General features: G+C 40.5%; 1 protein-coding gene and 1 non-coding gene across 7 annotated transcripts in view; both read right to left on the bottom strand.

Moving 5' to 3' along the window:
- Positions 1 to 14,908, bottom strand: part of HEATR3 (HEAT repeat containing 3) — a 69,243-nt gene that overhangs the window by 9,136 nt on the left and 45,199 nt on the right. For 2 of the 6 annotated variants that reach the window (XM_023244839.2, XM_023244845.2), the window contains 2 exons: positions 5,595 to 5,685; positions 5,001 to 5,295 (listed from right to left, as the gene is read on the bottom strand). The exons of 1 other annotated variant lie outside the window; for it this stretch is intronic. In XM_023244839.2, coding sequence (XP_023100607.1) covers positions 5,098 to 5,295; positions 5,595 to 5,685 — 289 coding nt within the window. In that variant the 3' untranslated portion in view covers positions 5,001 to 5,097. Of the gene's footprint in view, positions 1 to 4,985; positions 5,296 to 5,594; positions 5,686 to 14,908 lie in introns of those variants that run through there. 3 more of the 6 variants (XM_023244841.2, XM_023244843.2, XM_023244840.2) reach the window with 2 other exon arrangements.
- On the bottom strand, positions 3,191 to 3,297 carry LOC111558171. Its single transcript, XR_002738758.1, has one exon. It is a non-coding gene; the product is annotated as a U6 spliceosomal RNA (small nuclear RNA).

Genomic DNA, 14,908 nt, shown 5'->3' with positions numbered 1-14,908 from the left:
AGCTTTTATTTTAATACCTGTTTTCAGTTCCTTTGGGTATATACCTGGGAGTGGAATGGCTGAGTCATCTAGTAATTCTATGTGTAATTTACTTGAGGATGAATGTTGCTTTTTATTGTGTTTAAATATTTAATTTCAAGGGCACCTGGGTGGCTCAGTTGGTTACACATCCACCTTGGGCTCAGGTCATGATCTTGCAATTCATTAGTTCAAGCCCCGCATCAGGCTCCACGCTGACAGTGAAGAGCCTGCTTCAGATCCTCTGTCCCCCTCTCTCTCTGCCCCTCCCCAAATTGCATGTGCACGTGCTCTCTTTCTCTCTCAAAATAAATAAATTTTTTAAAAATACTTTAAAAATATTTCATTTCACACCACAAATTAAACTGTATAGGACAAGATATTTAAAGATCTTTTAGTATAGTTTTGTATTAAATGGACATTGTCAATGGACATTATTTATCTAAATTAAAACAGTAACTTGGATTTAACAATATATTTTGCCCTAGGGCCTACTAGATATCTTGTATAAAATGGACATCGATGTTCTTGCTGTCGAAAAGTGTCTCTCAAAAGTATTCTTTTGATAACCCTAATATCCTTAGATAAAATACAATGCAATAAATAGTAATTATTCTAATTTTAGAGATATTGTTTGCTTATTCAGAAAATAACTATTGACCACACCCATTCAGGACTGTTATTTCAAAAAACATATAAAATAACAAATGTCAGCAAAGACATGAAGAAACTACAACTTCTGTGCACTGTTGGAGGGGACAGAAGATGGTGCAGCTGCTATGGAAAACAGTATGGAGGTTCCTCAGAACATTAACAGAACTACCCTATGATCCTGCAATTCCATTTCTAGATATATACCCAAAAGGATTGCAATCAGAGACTTCATTATATATGTACACTTTCATAGCCCCATTATTCACAGGGTAGAACCAACCCAAGTGTCCATCAACAGATGAATGTGTAAACAAAATATGGTGTGTATCTCTTGATAGATGATAGATAGATAACATAGATATAGATAGCTAGAGATAACTGTATAGGAAAATAAACACACACACACACACACACACACACACACACTGGAATAATATTCAGCCTTAAAAAGGAAGGAAATTCTGATGCATGCTAAGACATAAATAAACCTGGAAGACATAATGGTTTTTGTTTGTTTTGTTTTGTTTTGAGACAGAGAGAATCTTAAGTGGGCTCCACACTCAGCACAGAGCCCAACCCCACGACCCTGGGATCATGACCTGAGATGAAATCAAGAGTCAGACACTCAACCAACTGAGCCCCCCAGGTACCCCTTGAAGACACAATGCTAAATGAAATAAGCCAGTCGGAAAATAACAATTATATGGTTCCACTTACATGAGGTACCCGGAGTAGTTAAATTCATAGAGAAAGGGAGTAGAATGGTAGTTGCCAAGGGCTGGGGGGGAGTTAATGTTTAATGGGGACAAAGTTTCAGTGGGGGAGAGTGAAAAAAGTTCTTGAAATGGATGGTGGTGACAGTTGCACAACAGTGTGAATTTCTTTGATGCCACTGAACCATACACTTTAAAAAGGTTAAAACGGTGAATTTATGTTATATATATTTTACCACAAAGAAAAGGAACATACACATACACACAAAAGTAAATAAAAATAACTACTGAGCCCCTACTAAGGGCACTGAGGGTCTAGTGGTGAACAAAACATATAAAACACAGTCCCTGCCTTTATAGAGCTTTCTATCGAGTAGGGGAGACAAATAATAAATAAAAAAATCAATACACACACACACACACACACACACACACACATACACACACACACACACTTATAGCCACATACATTGTGTATCTTTATAAAATCATATAGTGTATTTTTAAAATACAGGTGAGCATTTTTTTCTGTAATGTTCTTTTCTCCACAGTCTTAGACATCTCTCAGTTTTAGTCCACGTGACTACTTGCCTCCTTTTTTAACTCCACACAGAACTGCACATGGAGACAGGGCTGTAGTGATATAGCCATACCCCTGTGAAAGCGACATGTAGGTAGCTGGCCATCTTTTGCTGGTATAAACACTGCTCTCAGGAAGATCTTCCTAGAAGCTCATGTCATTCTACCTCTTAAAAGCAGGTCGTTTAGGGGCGCCTGGGTGGCTCAGTCGGTTAAGCGTCCGACTTCAGCTCAGGTCACGATCTCACGGTCCTTGAGTTCAAGCCCCGTGTCGGGCTCTGGGCGACAGCTCAGAGCCTGGAGCCTGCTTCCGATTCTGTGTGTCCCTCTCTCTCTGCCCCTTCCCCGTTCATGCTCTTTCTCTGTCTCAAAAATAAATAAACGTTAAAAAAAATTTTTTTAAATGTATTGCTAAAAAAAAAAAGCAGGTCGTTTAATAACAACTTTATTTGTATTTTTTTAATGTTTACCTTTTTTCTGTATTTATTTATTTATTTTTATTTATTTATTACCATGTATATAGATTTTATTAGGATTCCAGTTCAAACAAACAAACTGGAAAAAAAAGATTAAATACAGTCATTTTCAGACCACGAAAAGTGATAGGATTTGCTGCCAGTGGATGTGCACTACAGGCAATACTAAAGGGTGATCTTAAGACAGAAGGAAAGTGAGGTGCAGGGAGGAACAAGGAGCAATTAAAGTGTTAAATATGGGAAATAATCTGAATGAAATGACTAAGCAAAGTAACATTAACAAAGGTGACACATACAAAAATCAACTGCATTTCTAAATTCAAGTGGCAGTTTGCAAATAAATTTTATGAACAGAAACCATCCATAGCAGATTCAAAATATCAGATTCCTAGGAATTAGTTTAACAAAATCTGTGAAAAACTTCCTAACAGAGTATAATAGAATATAGTGGTAAAATTTTTAAAGTCCTAAAGAGACAGAGATATATCTTGATTCTAAAGTAGAAGACTCATTATTGCAAAAGTGTTCAATTCTCTCCAGATTGCTTCTGCTTTCAAAACAATCCCCAATTTTTTTCTGTGGAATTTTGCAATATGATTTCAAAATAGAAATGCCAACATATAAGAATAGCAAAGACAATTTAAATAGACAAAACAAGGTGGGGAGACTTGCTGTACTAGATATCAAGATTTATTATAAAGTTACAGTAATTAAAACAATATGTTATTAGTATCAGATTAGACAGATCAAAAAAACATAGAACACTTCACGAATTTGCCTGTCAACCTTGTGCAGGGGCCATGCTAATCTTCTCTGTATCGTTCCAATTTTAGTATGTGTGCTGCCGAAGACAGCACTTATCTTTATTTTTGAGAGAGAGAGAGACAGAGCGTGAGCAGGGGGAGGAACACACAGAGAGGAAGACAGAATCCGAAGCAGGCTCTAGGCTCTGAGCTGTCAGCACAGAGCCCAACTCTGGCCCGAACTCATGAACTGTGAGATCATGACTTGAGCCAAAGTCAGACACTCAACCAACTGAGCCACCCAGGGGACCCTTTAATGTTTATTTTTGAGGGGGGGTGGGTAGAGAGAGTGGGAGATCCAGAATCTGAAACAGGCTCCAGGCTCTGAACAGTCAGCACAGAGCCTGACTCAGGGCTCGAACTCATGAACCGCGATATTACGACCTAAGCCGAAGTTGGACACTTCACCGACTGAGTCACCCAGGGGTGACTTATTTTTATTGTTTAAATGAATCCCCAGGGGTGCCTAGGTGGCTCAGTCGGTTGAGCATCTGACTTCGACTCAGGTCATGATCTCACAGATCGTGAGTTCGAGCCCCACATTGGGCTCTGTGCTGACAGCTCAGAGCCTGGAGCCTGGTTCGGATTCTCTCTCTCTCTCTCTCTCTCTCTCTCTCTCTCTCTCTCTCTCTCTCTCTCTCTCAAAAATAAATAAACATTAAAAAAAATTTTTTTTAAATAAATGAATCCCCAGGCCTATCCAAGTAATCATCAAGGTGATCCCCCTTGACAGATGCAGAAAAGGAGGCTCGGTTTAGATAAGCAAGTTCTTATAAATTTTTTTATACTTGTTGTCTCTCCTAAACGAAAACACTGTTCTTCAAACCAGGGTTTATTATTGCTCTGATTTTTCAGGGTCTCATTTCATCTCATTCCTGCTGTGTAAGAACTTAGCAATTGGCTTTTCAGCTGTACTTTCACCCGTAGTTCAGCAAGAATTTCCATCCACACACTCCTAGATTAGATCTCAAAACGTAGCCTTGAAGTTCGCTGTTTGGAGCTGAGAACCCACCGGCAATTTTCAGTTTGAGGGTGAGAGATTTCCCTCTTGAACTTGCCTCCCCTGTAACTGGCAGTGACATGACAAATGTGGGGCGTGGTTGTCAGATTTTCCCACTAGAACTTTTTTTAATTTTTAATTTTTTAAGTTTATTTATTTTTTGAGAGAGAGTGTGTGTGCAAGCAGGGGAGGGGCAGAGAAAGAGAATCCCAAGCAGACCCTGCACTGTCACCACGGAGCCCGATGGGCTCAAACCCATGAACTGTGAGATCATGACCTGAGCCAATATCATGAGTCCCACACTTAACTGACTGAGCCATGCAGGCACCCCTAGAATTTTTAAATACATTGTCTTCCCAGTTCAAACAACTATATTGTTCTGATCCTAAGTAGACGAAATATAATTTAATCTCAAATCAAATTAATTTCTATTAAATAGAGATATAAACTGACTTAAGTAATCTTTGATATCTGCAGAAGGAAATTAATTTGATAACTGGAAATGAGAATTATCTTCTATCCTAAGGCGAGAAATCTAAGATAATCGCCTTGCACATTGACTAACGCTATTCCATGAATGGCTAATGCACAAAGCTATTACACACCCTGAATGTAAATTTATGAATTTATAAATCTCACACATGCACAATATTCTCCCCTAAAACACAACTTTAATATATGCCTTGTGTTGCTTTGGGTTCTCCCAGAAGCAGACACTGAGCCAATGTGTCAAGGGCAAGCAATTTATGTGGCAGGTGATCCCAGGAGACATCAGCGTGGGAGAAGGGAAATCAGATAGCGAAGGGAAGGCAGCAATAAAGGTTTGTTTTCAAACAGGGTCCCAGTGTGAGCGACTAAGACTTAATCCTGCGGGAGAACTCTGGGATCTCAGAGCCACCCCACAGAGGGGGCAAGAGTGCTGGGTATTTATTTACACACTTCTTCCTGCCAGTCAATGATGGAGGGATTTTCTCAGGGTGGCGGGTCAGGGGGTGGGTGAGTTTCATCCACTCCTTACACTTCTGAGCTGTCATGTTGGGGCCAAGGAGGACCTAGGGGCCAAAGAAAGACCTCAGGCAAGAAGTGGCAGGGGACTGGCAGCTGGAAGTCAGGCCAATGTGCACCAAAGGGGTAAGGATGAGGGTACATGTGTGCAAAGCAGCACTGCCACACCTTTCTTCCTGAAACTTCTAAGTAAACTTAATGGCCTCTTTTCTTCTTTTTCCCCCAGAATTTATTCCGCCGTCCGTGTCATTACACAGATCACAGAGACTCACAGGTCTTTCATTCTCTACGGGGACTCTGCAAGCACCCCCCTCGCACAGACAGGGAGGAACAGGGACTTGCTCACCTCTTCATCTCTAGCAGGAAAGAGCGTGGTGAGAGCTACAGGACACGTGGCTTCCAGATGCCTGGTGCTTTCTAAAGCCGTCTTTAAAAATCTAGAACACAGGAAGTTTTCTCAGGTTGCTGGTTGTCATTTTTCTTTCCAAATGTTAAAAGAAGAAATTTGGGACAATTTGGGGAATTAAAAATACAAAGTTCTTAGGGTGTCTGGCTGGCTCAGTCAGATGAGCGTCCGACTTCGGCCTAGGTCATGATCTCACGGCTCGTGGGTTCAAGCCCCACGTCAGGCTCTGTGCTGACAGCTCGGAGCCTGGAGCCTGCTTCAGATTCTGGGTCTCCCTCTCTCTCTGCCCCTCCCCTGCTCACGCTCTGTCTCTCTGTCTTTCAAAACTAATACATAAATATTTTTAAAATTTTTTTTAAATACAAAGTTCTAAATGCATATATGCCAGGGGCGCCTGGGTGGCTCAGTCGGTTATGTGTCCAACTCTTGATCTCGGCTCAGGTCATGATCTCACGTCATGGGATGGAGCCCTGAGTCGGGGTCTGTTCTATCAGCGTACAGCCTCCTTCAGACTCTCTTTCTCTCTGCCCCTCCCCTGCTCACGCATGCTCTCGAAATAAATAAGTAAACACATAAAAAAAATAAATGTGTATGTCAAATGGTTTTAAGTACTAAAGAAGAAAAATACATCAGAGAAAGGATGTATATATATATATATATATATATTATTTTTCTTTTTACCCCTTAGCAATTCAAACTCTAGGATCTTGTGCCCAGTCATACAAGTAATAGAATATTCACTGCAGCATTATCTGTAGTAGCAAAAGACTAGAAACAATCTAGATATCCATCTACTTAAGAACAATTGTATAGCATTTAACATGTTAGGCACTGTTCTGTGTCTTGCAAATATTCACTCACTCAACCCTCAACAACAAACCTGTTCAGTGGCACTGTCATTATTCATTATTACCTTTTTCAGATGAGAGAACTGAGGTGCAGAAATTAAGTCATTTGTCCAAGTTTACACAGTGAGAAGGGGGTAGAGTCAGGATTGGAGCCCACACTGTCTGGCTCCAGAGTCTAATCGTTTAGATTAGAGATCAGGGCTGGCTTCCTCTCTAAGACAAGACTAAATTATGGTTCCAACCCTTCAATGGAATTCTATAGAGCTGCCAAAAAGAATGAGGGCAGTTCTGTACATGTTGATACAGAAAGATCTCTAAGATATTAACTAACGGCATCAAGGTATTGAACAGTGTGAAGAGTAAGCTACCATTCGCATTCCAAAACAAGAGAAGAACAAATATATGTCCTTTGTTATGCAAAGAGAATTTCTGGGAGGCTGAATGCAAAACCAGTAGGGGTACCTTTGGGGGAGGAAATGGAAGACACAAAAATTTTTCACGGACTTTTCTGGCATTAATTATTTATCAGATACCTGTAAACCTGTTTTATGATATGTATGTTAAATATAACGTTAAAAAATTAAAGGAGGGGCACCTGGGTAGCTCAGTCAGTTAAGCATCCGACTCTTAGGTCATGATCTCACTGTTCCTGGGATCAAGCCCTGCATGGGGCTCCATGTTGTCAGCACAGAGCCTGCTTGGGATTCTCTCTTTCTCCCTCTCTCTCTCTGCCCCTCTCCCACTATTGCTCTCTTTCTCTCTCAAAATAAATAAATAAACTTTAAAAGCATAATAAAAAATAAAACTTATTTTTAAAAATTTAAAGGAATTATAACTTCTTTCAATAGAGCAATGGGAAAAGGTCATGTTTTGAATTTTCCAGAACTTATTCTACCTTATAATTCAACGTGAAAGACCAAAAGTGAAAACTTCCATATCGTTCATATGGCTTTAAATTTTGGAGGAAGGGGATGGTTTATCAGGATATTTTATCGAACTGTGAGATGCATTAAATTCATGTGCAAATTTTAGTGAAAATAATTGCATAATATAGTTGATTTTGTTATTAGAGTGTGTAATGTTTTAAACACTGAGACAATTTTAAACATTTTCTGACTTTGTACACTGATGTTTGTAATAAAAAAGGAAAGGGGTGCCTGGGTGGCTCAGTCGGTTGAGTGTGTGACTTTGGCTCAGGTCATAATCTCATAGTTTGTGAGTTCGAGCCCCGCATCCGGCTCTGTGCTGACAGCTCAGAGCCTGGAGCCTGCTTCAGATTCTGTGTCTCCTCCTCTTTCTCTGCCCCTTCCCTGCTCATGCTCTGTCTCTGTCTCTCAAAAATGAATACACTTTAAAAAAAATTTTTTTTTAAAGAAATAAAAAAGGAAAAAAGTCAGGCAATGATTTCAAAGTTTTGTAAAATCATTTCAGCTCCATGTCCTGTACCTGTTCTACTGTCTGTAATTTAAAATCTGGTGGCCCTAAAAATGATCCACTATTCCAATTAGTTCAATAGCATTCATTAAAAAAATTCTTAATTTCTTTTGATTTTACTTGAATAACTTTGTCTTTTATGTTAAATAAACTCCAGAAATTGGTCCCTATAAATGAGAGTAGCAAAGTGTTTTTCCTGATTTCATACTAAATGGAAGTAATTAAAGAAGCTCCTTTATTCAAAAGAATTTGTTCTTTTCATGGACAGGCATATATCGCTGAAAATGTTAAAATTTTAGGGCAGCTGTGTTCTCAAAATTAGGATCCCTATATAAGATTAGGGAGGATAAAAATACATTTAAGCAAATACTGGAAACCACTTGCTTATAATTTCTCACTCTGCATAGAAAAAGCATAACTCAATTTAATTCTGTTCATTAAATTAAGAAAATGCTCAATTAAGTGAGCCAAAATAGTTTCAATTAAAGATACAAATTTCTCTAATAGGGCAAAATTTGAGAATCTTCTACTATATAAAGACATAACATTTTTTTGGTTAGATAGTAAAACTAAGGTGAACTTTTTTTTTTCTTAACTAAGGGAACTTTTAACTAGAAAAAGCATATAACCCAAGACCTGGAAACTCTCAATGCTTCTTACCAACAGAAGTAGTAAATGGGTTATGAGGATGGGGGGAAAAAACCCAACATCCTTAAAAAGGAAATTAAAATTTTCTAGGCAAATTCTTTCTCAACTCAAACTACAGGTATGTTCTACCACACTTGGGCCTTAGTTTCCCATCTCAAGAAATAGACCATTATATGAATAGTTCCAGAAGCTAGAAACCAGGTGTCCCCTTGGGATTTTTTTTTTTTAAGTGTATTTATTTTTGAGAGAGAAACACGTGCTCACGTGGTGAGGGTAGGGGAAGTAGAGGAAGAAAGAAGGGGAGGGGCAGAGAGAGAGGGAAAGAGAGAGAATCCCAAGCAGGCTCCACACTCTCAGTGCAGAGCCCAATGTGGGGCTTGAACCTATGGACAGTGAGGTCATGTCCTGAGGTGAAATCAAGAGTTGGACCCTTAACTGCCTGAGCCACCCAGCCACAGGATTTTCTTTTGCTCTATCATCCACATCCAATGCATCACCAATTCATTCATTCTTTCATTCACTGAGAGTAAATGAGCAATGGTGACTCCAACCCTCAGCTGCCGGCCGGTCTCTTTTTGCCCTTGACAAATCCCCCTGAAGACTCCCCCCCACACCAACTTCACTTCCCCATCTTCCTCAAATCTGACTTCAGACCTGGAATCACTTTGTAGAGACAGCTGTTGCTAATATCACCAGTGACATCCATGTCCCTCAACAGTGGGACCTTCTTTATCTCTCCTCTCAGTGGACCTTAATCCATATTCCACATGATTGGCTCTGTCCACATTCTGAAAGCAATCTTGTGGCTTCCCTGCCTTTTCACTCTTCTGGATTTTCTCCTACCTCTTAAGTTATTCCTTCTGTGTTTCTCTTCAGGTTCATCCTCCAACCAGGACATCTTCAAGTCTTGGTCTCAGTCCTCCTTTTCTCTTTTTACCTCTTTCTAGACTAGCAGTTCTCAAAGTGTGTTCCACAGATCCTTTTAAGGGTCCCACAAGGTCATAACTATTTTTGCAAAAATATAAAAATGTAACTGCCCTTTAAAAAAAATTTTTTTAATGTTTATTCTGAGAGACAGAGAGAGTGTGAGTGGGGGAGGGGCAGAGAAAGAGGGAGACACAGAACCCAAAGCAGGCTCCAGGCTCTGAGCCATTAGCACAGAGCCCGACACGGGGCTCAAACCCATGAACCGTGAGATCATGACCTGAGCTGAAGCCAGACGCTCAACCAACCGAACCACCCAGGCACCCCAATTTTTAAAGATTTTAAAGTAATCTCTATACTCAATGTGGGGCTCGAACTTACAACCCTGAGGTCTAGAGTCGCATGCTCCACTGACTGAACCAGCCAAAGGCCCCATGACTTGCCTTTTTTGCTGTGTTGACATATTGATCTGTAGACACAAAAGCAAGGGCTCATAAAACTGCTTATGACTACTATGAATCAAGGCATTGGCACCAACTCTACTAATAGTAATTGTATTCTTCTCTATCATGCACCTACAGAAAAAAGAGGCAGCTGTACTTAAGAATGTGCTTGATGCTGTATGTTAAGCGTACTGAAATTTTATTTATTTTTAATGTTTATTTATTTATTTTGAGAGAGAGTGAGAGTGTGCATGCCAGAGCAGGGGAGGGGCAGAGAGAGAGGGAGAGAGAATCCCAAGCAGGCTCCACAATGTCAGCACACAGCCCAATGCTCAGCTTGATCCCAATGAACCATAAGATTGACTCAAGCCAAAATCGTGAGTTGGACGCTCAGCTGACTGAGCCACCCAGGCACTCCAGTAGACTGTAATTTTTAAAAATGTGGGGGCGCCTGGGTGGCACAGTCGGTTAAGCGTCCGACTTCAGCCAGGTCACGATCTCGCGGTCCGTGAGTTCGAGCCCCGCGGCAGGCTCTGGGCTGATGGCTCAGAGCCTGGAGCCTGTTTCCGATTCTGTGTCTCCCTCTCTCTCTGCCCCTCCCCCGTTCATGCTCTGTCTCTCTCTGTCCCAAAAATAAATAAACGTTGAAAAAAAAATTTTTTTTAAATGTGCTTAATGAATTAGTAAAAAGTATTAATTTTATTAAGCCTTGACTCTTGAATACATCTCTTTCCATATAGATTTCAGTTTTTCTAGCACTTTTACTAAAAGGACCATTATTTCTCTATTGAATTAATCTGGCACCTTAGTGGAAAAGCTTTTGGCCATATAATTATTGGTCTGTTTCTGGACTTTCAATTTTATTCCAATGATCTTTATGTCTTTCCTTATGACAATATTGTACTGTCTCAATCACTATAGCTTTACAATAAGTTTTAAAATCAGGTAGTAGAAGTTCTCCAAATTTGTTCACCTTCTAAAATGTTGTTTTGGGGGCGCCTGGGTGGCTCAGTCGCTTAAGCGTCCGACTTCAGCTCAGGTCATGATCTCGCAGTTCGTGAGTTCAAGCCCCGCGTCGGGCTCTGTGCTGATGGCTCGGAGCCTGGAGCCTGTTTCGGATTCTGTGTCTCCCTCTCTCTCTGACCCTCCCCTGTTCATGCTCTGTCTCTCTCTGTCTCAAAAATAAATAAACGTTAAAAAAAATTTAAAATAAAATAAAATAAAATAAAATAAAATAAAATAAAATAAAATGTTGTTTTGGATATTCTAAGTCCTTTGCATTTCCACATAAATTTTATTTTTTTAATTTACGTTTTTTTAATGTTTATTTTTGAGAGAGAGACAGAGAGAGAGGTAGGGAGGGAGGGAGGGAGAGAGAGATATCAAGTGGGGGAGGGGCAGAGAGAGAGGGGGAGACACAGAATCCGAAGCAGGCTCCAGGCTCTGAGCTGTCAACACAGAGCCCAATGCAGGACTTGAACTCATGAGCCATGAGATCATGACCTAAACTGAAGTCAGATGCTCAACTGACCGAGCCACCCAGGCGCCCCTCCACATAAATTTTAGAGTCAGGTTGTCAATTTCTACAGAAAAGCTTGTTGAGACATTGATTGGGATTGCCTTGAAGCTATACAGCAGTTTGGGGAGAGATGTCATCTTCCAATCCATGCACTTTTTCCATTCATGTAGGTTTTCTTTAACATCTCTCAACCATGTTTTGTAGTTTTCAATGTACATCTATTATGTATCTTCTATAAATTTATTCCTTCATACATTTTTGGATGCTAACACAAATACGATTATTACCTGAATTTCCTTTTTGGATTCCTCATTGCTAGTATATAGAAATACAATGGACTTTTTAATGTTGATCCTGTATCCTGTGATCTTACTAAGTTTACTAATTCTAGTAGCTTTTTTGTATGTTCTTAAGAATTTTCTAAATACATGACAACTGCAAATAAAGTCAGTCTTGCTTCTTCCTAATACATATTCCTTTTACTTATCTTTTTTTTTTTTTTTTTTTTTTTTTGCTTTATTACACTGGTTAGGATTTCCAATATAATATTGGATATAAGTGGTCAGAATGAAAATCCTTGCCACATTTCTGATCTTAGGCAAAAATATTTCAATCTTTCACCATTGAGTATGACGTCAGCTGTTGGGTTTTTGTAGATGTTATTTAAATGGTTAAGAAAGTCTTCTACTGCTAGTTTGCTAAGAGTGCTAGATTTTTTTTTTCAAATGCTTTTTTTTTTTTTTCATCTATTAAGAGGGTCATATGGTTTCCACTTCCATTCTGTACAAATAACAGAAAATGTGAATCAACTGGTTTAAACCATAATGACTTTTTTATCTTATAAAAAATCCAGTGAAGGGGGTGATTAACTCCCTTCTGTGGCTGAAGGATGGCCCCAGTAAGTGCTGCTTTTGTGTTCAGTCATTTGCAACATGTTGTTCTGATTGAAGTACAGGAGGAAAATCTCGACTCACAGAGATATGATTAATATAAGCCAACCACAGTAATTCCATCCCCTTATCAGTGGTAGAAGCAGAAAGAGGTATTTGACCCAATTCTGCCTGCTGACATGTGAGGATACAACAGACTGGCTACATGCTGACCAATTCTGGCTCCTCTTTTGGGGCACAGACTAAGACTCCATTTCTCAGCCTCCTATGCTGTTAGGTTAGGGTGGGGAACTGGTTTTGGCCAATGCAATGTGGGCAAAAATAATAGTTGCCACTTTGGGGCTTAGCCCTAAAAGCAAGTGAGATCCTTAGGTCACTCTCTCCTTAGCCACCCATAAGGCTAAAAGAAAATGACTCCAATATCGTGGAAGCACATAAAAGAAGGATCCTGGATTCCCAAGAGAGCCACCCAGCTTGCACAGAACTGGAATGTGAGTGGGAAATAAATTTTTATTGTGTTGAGCCACATGGTCATTGGGATTGTTTGTTACAGCATATAACATCAAGTACTCTGGCTGATACAGAGAGGAGGTTTGCTGCGGGGCATTCTGGGACAAGTATTCAGCCCTTAAAGAGACAAAACAAGGAGAAAGTCCCTTTCCTGGCTCTGGACACTGATGTCTCCAGCCGTCTTCCAACCACAAAAGGGAGCTACCCTGTAGGCTGAAGAAGGAAGAAAAAAATGGGGAAAGAGACTGGCGATCTGATGATGCCAATGAGCTTCTGAATCAACCAGCCCTCACTAGATTTTAAGTGAGATAGTAAGCTCACTACAATTTAAGACAGTAGATCCATGCTTTCTATTGTTTACACTCAAAAACATCTTATCTGATACAATAACAGAATAAACTCATCAGTTTTCCTCCAGCCTACTCCTCTTCTGGTGTTTCCTATTTTGGTGAAGGGTAACACCATCCAACAAGTTACATAAGCCAGAAACCTGAGTCAACCTTGATGCCTTCCTCCATCTTGCTGTTTTCCCCCTTGTGTCTAATCCATTACCACCTGCTGTTGTAACTTTCTACTTCATCAACACCACCCTGATCAGAACCAACACCACCTATTTCCCAGACCACCCCAGTAACCTCCTGGCTGGTCTACCTGTTTCTCTCTGGCTCACCTCTAATCTTTTCTTCACTTCGTAGCCAGAGCAGAGGTTTCCAAGATTGTAGTGTGATCATATCATCCCTCTTCTCTATCCGTTTCTGCTGAAAAGTATTTGAAGGACTTTATTTTCCCATTTGCTTGTAAGATAAAGATGCGACATCTTAAAAAACCCTGGCAGTCTGGTCCCCACCTGCCTCACTGGTCATATCCAGCAATGAACACCCACCACAGGGGAGCTTCTACTGGCCCCTCATCCTTGTCTCACTCTCTCTAGCCCCAGGATCTTTGTACATGCTGTTCTCTCTTCCTGGAAACTATTCTCCCTGCTTTTTCTCTTAGTTAACTGCTTCTATCGTTTCTCAGGAAAGTCTTCCCTGGTCTCCCATGTAGCTTCGTAGCATCAGGTACCCTCCCCCTTGGTAGCATTTGTCATATCTGTAATTTTACATAGATTGTATGTCTCCTACTAGCCCTTAACCTCTGCGAGACAAGGGCTATATTTGTTTACCTTGGTGTCCTCGGTATCTAGCAGAATGCCCAGCACACAGTTAGGAGCTTCAATAAATCTGAACAAGAATGAAATGCTCTTAGGGCACCTGGGTGGCTCAGTTGGCTCAGTCGGTTGAGCATCCGACCTTGGCTCAGGTCCTGATCTCGTGGTTCATGAGTTCAAGCCCCACATCGGGCTCACTGCTGTCAGCCTGTCAGCACAGAGCCTGCTTCGGATCCTCGTCCCCCTCTCTGCCCCTCCCCTGCCTGCACTCTTCCAAAAAATAAATTTAAAAAGAAATTAAAAAAAGAATGAAGTGCTTTATGAAGAAAGGGTAAACACTCTTAGTGTCTAGAATAGTGACCCCTGATCTTGTCTAAAGGGTTAGAGAAAGTTTCCCTATGGAATTGCTAATCGAACTGAGTTTTTGTTTGTTTAAGATTTTATTTGTAAGTAATCTCTACACCCCATGTGGGGCTCCAACTCACAAGCCTGAGATCAAGAGTTCTACTGAGATCAAGTGTTCTACTGACTGGGCCAGCCAGGCACCCCTGGGAGTTCTGAAGGACGATTAGATAACCAGATGAAAGGGGAGAGGGGGAGGGGGCCTGGAGCAAGGAGGAAGAAGCCCGGTAGTGGGTATGCATATACATGCTCACACAAATGAGTAAAGGACAGAATGGCTGAAGCTTAGAGTGAGGCAGAGAGCAGAACAGGAGACCAGAGGGTCAAGCAGGACCAGGCTATGCAAGGAGTTATGGGTAGGATAATCCTATAATTTAATGTCTAAACTGGAGTACTTTTCAGCCTTTTAAATATTCATTTTCTAAGTTTTTATTTTAATATAATTTCAAACAAGGAGAAGTTGCAAGGATAGTTCAGAGAAGTCCA

The sequence above is a fragment of the Felis catus genome, chromosome E2 (genome assembly GCF_018350175.1).
Source record: "Felis catus isolate Fca126 chromosome E2, F.catus_Fca126_mat1.0, whole genome shotgun sequence".
In the NCBI taxonomy this organism is placed as follows: Eukaryota; Metazoa; Chordata; class Mammalia; order Carnivora; family Felidae; genus Felis; species Felis catus.
This window is presented reverse-complemented; position numbering and strand designations above follow the sequence as displayed.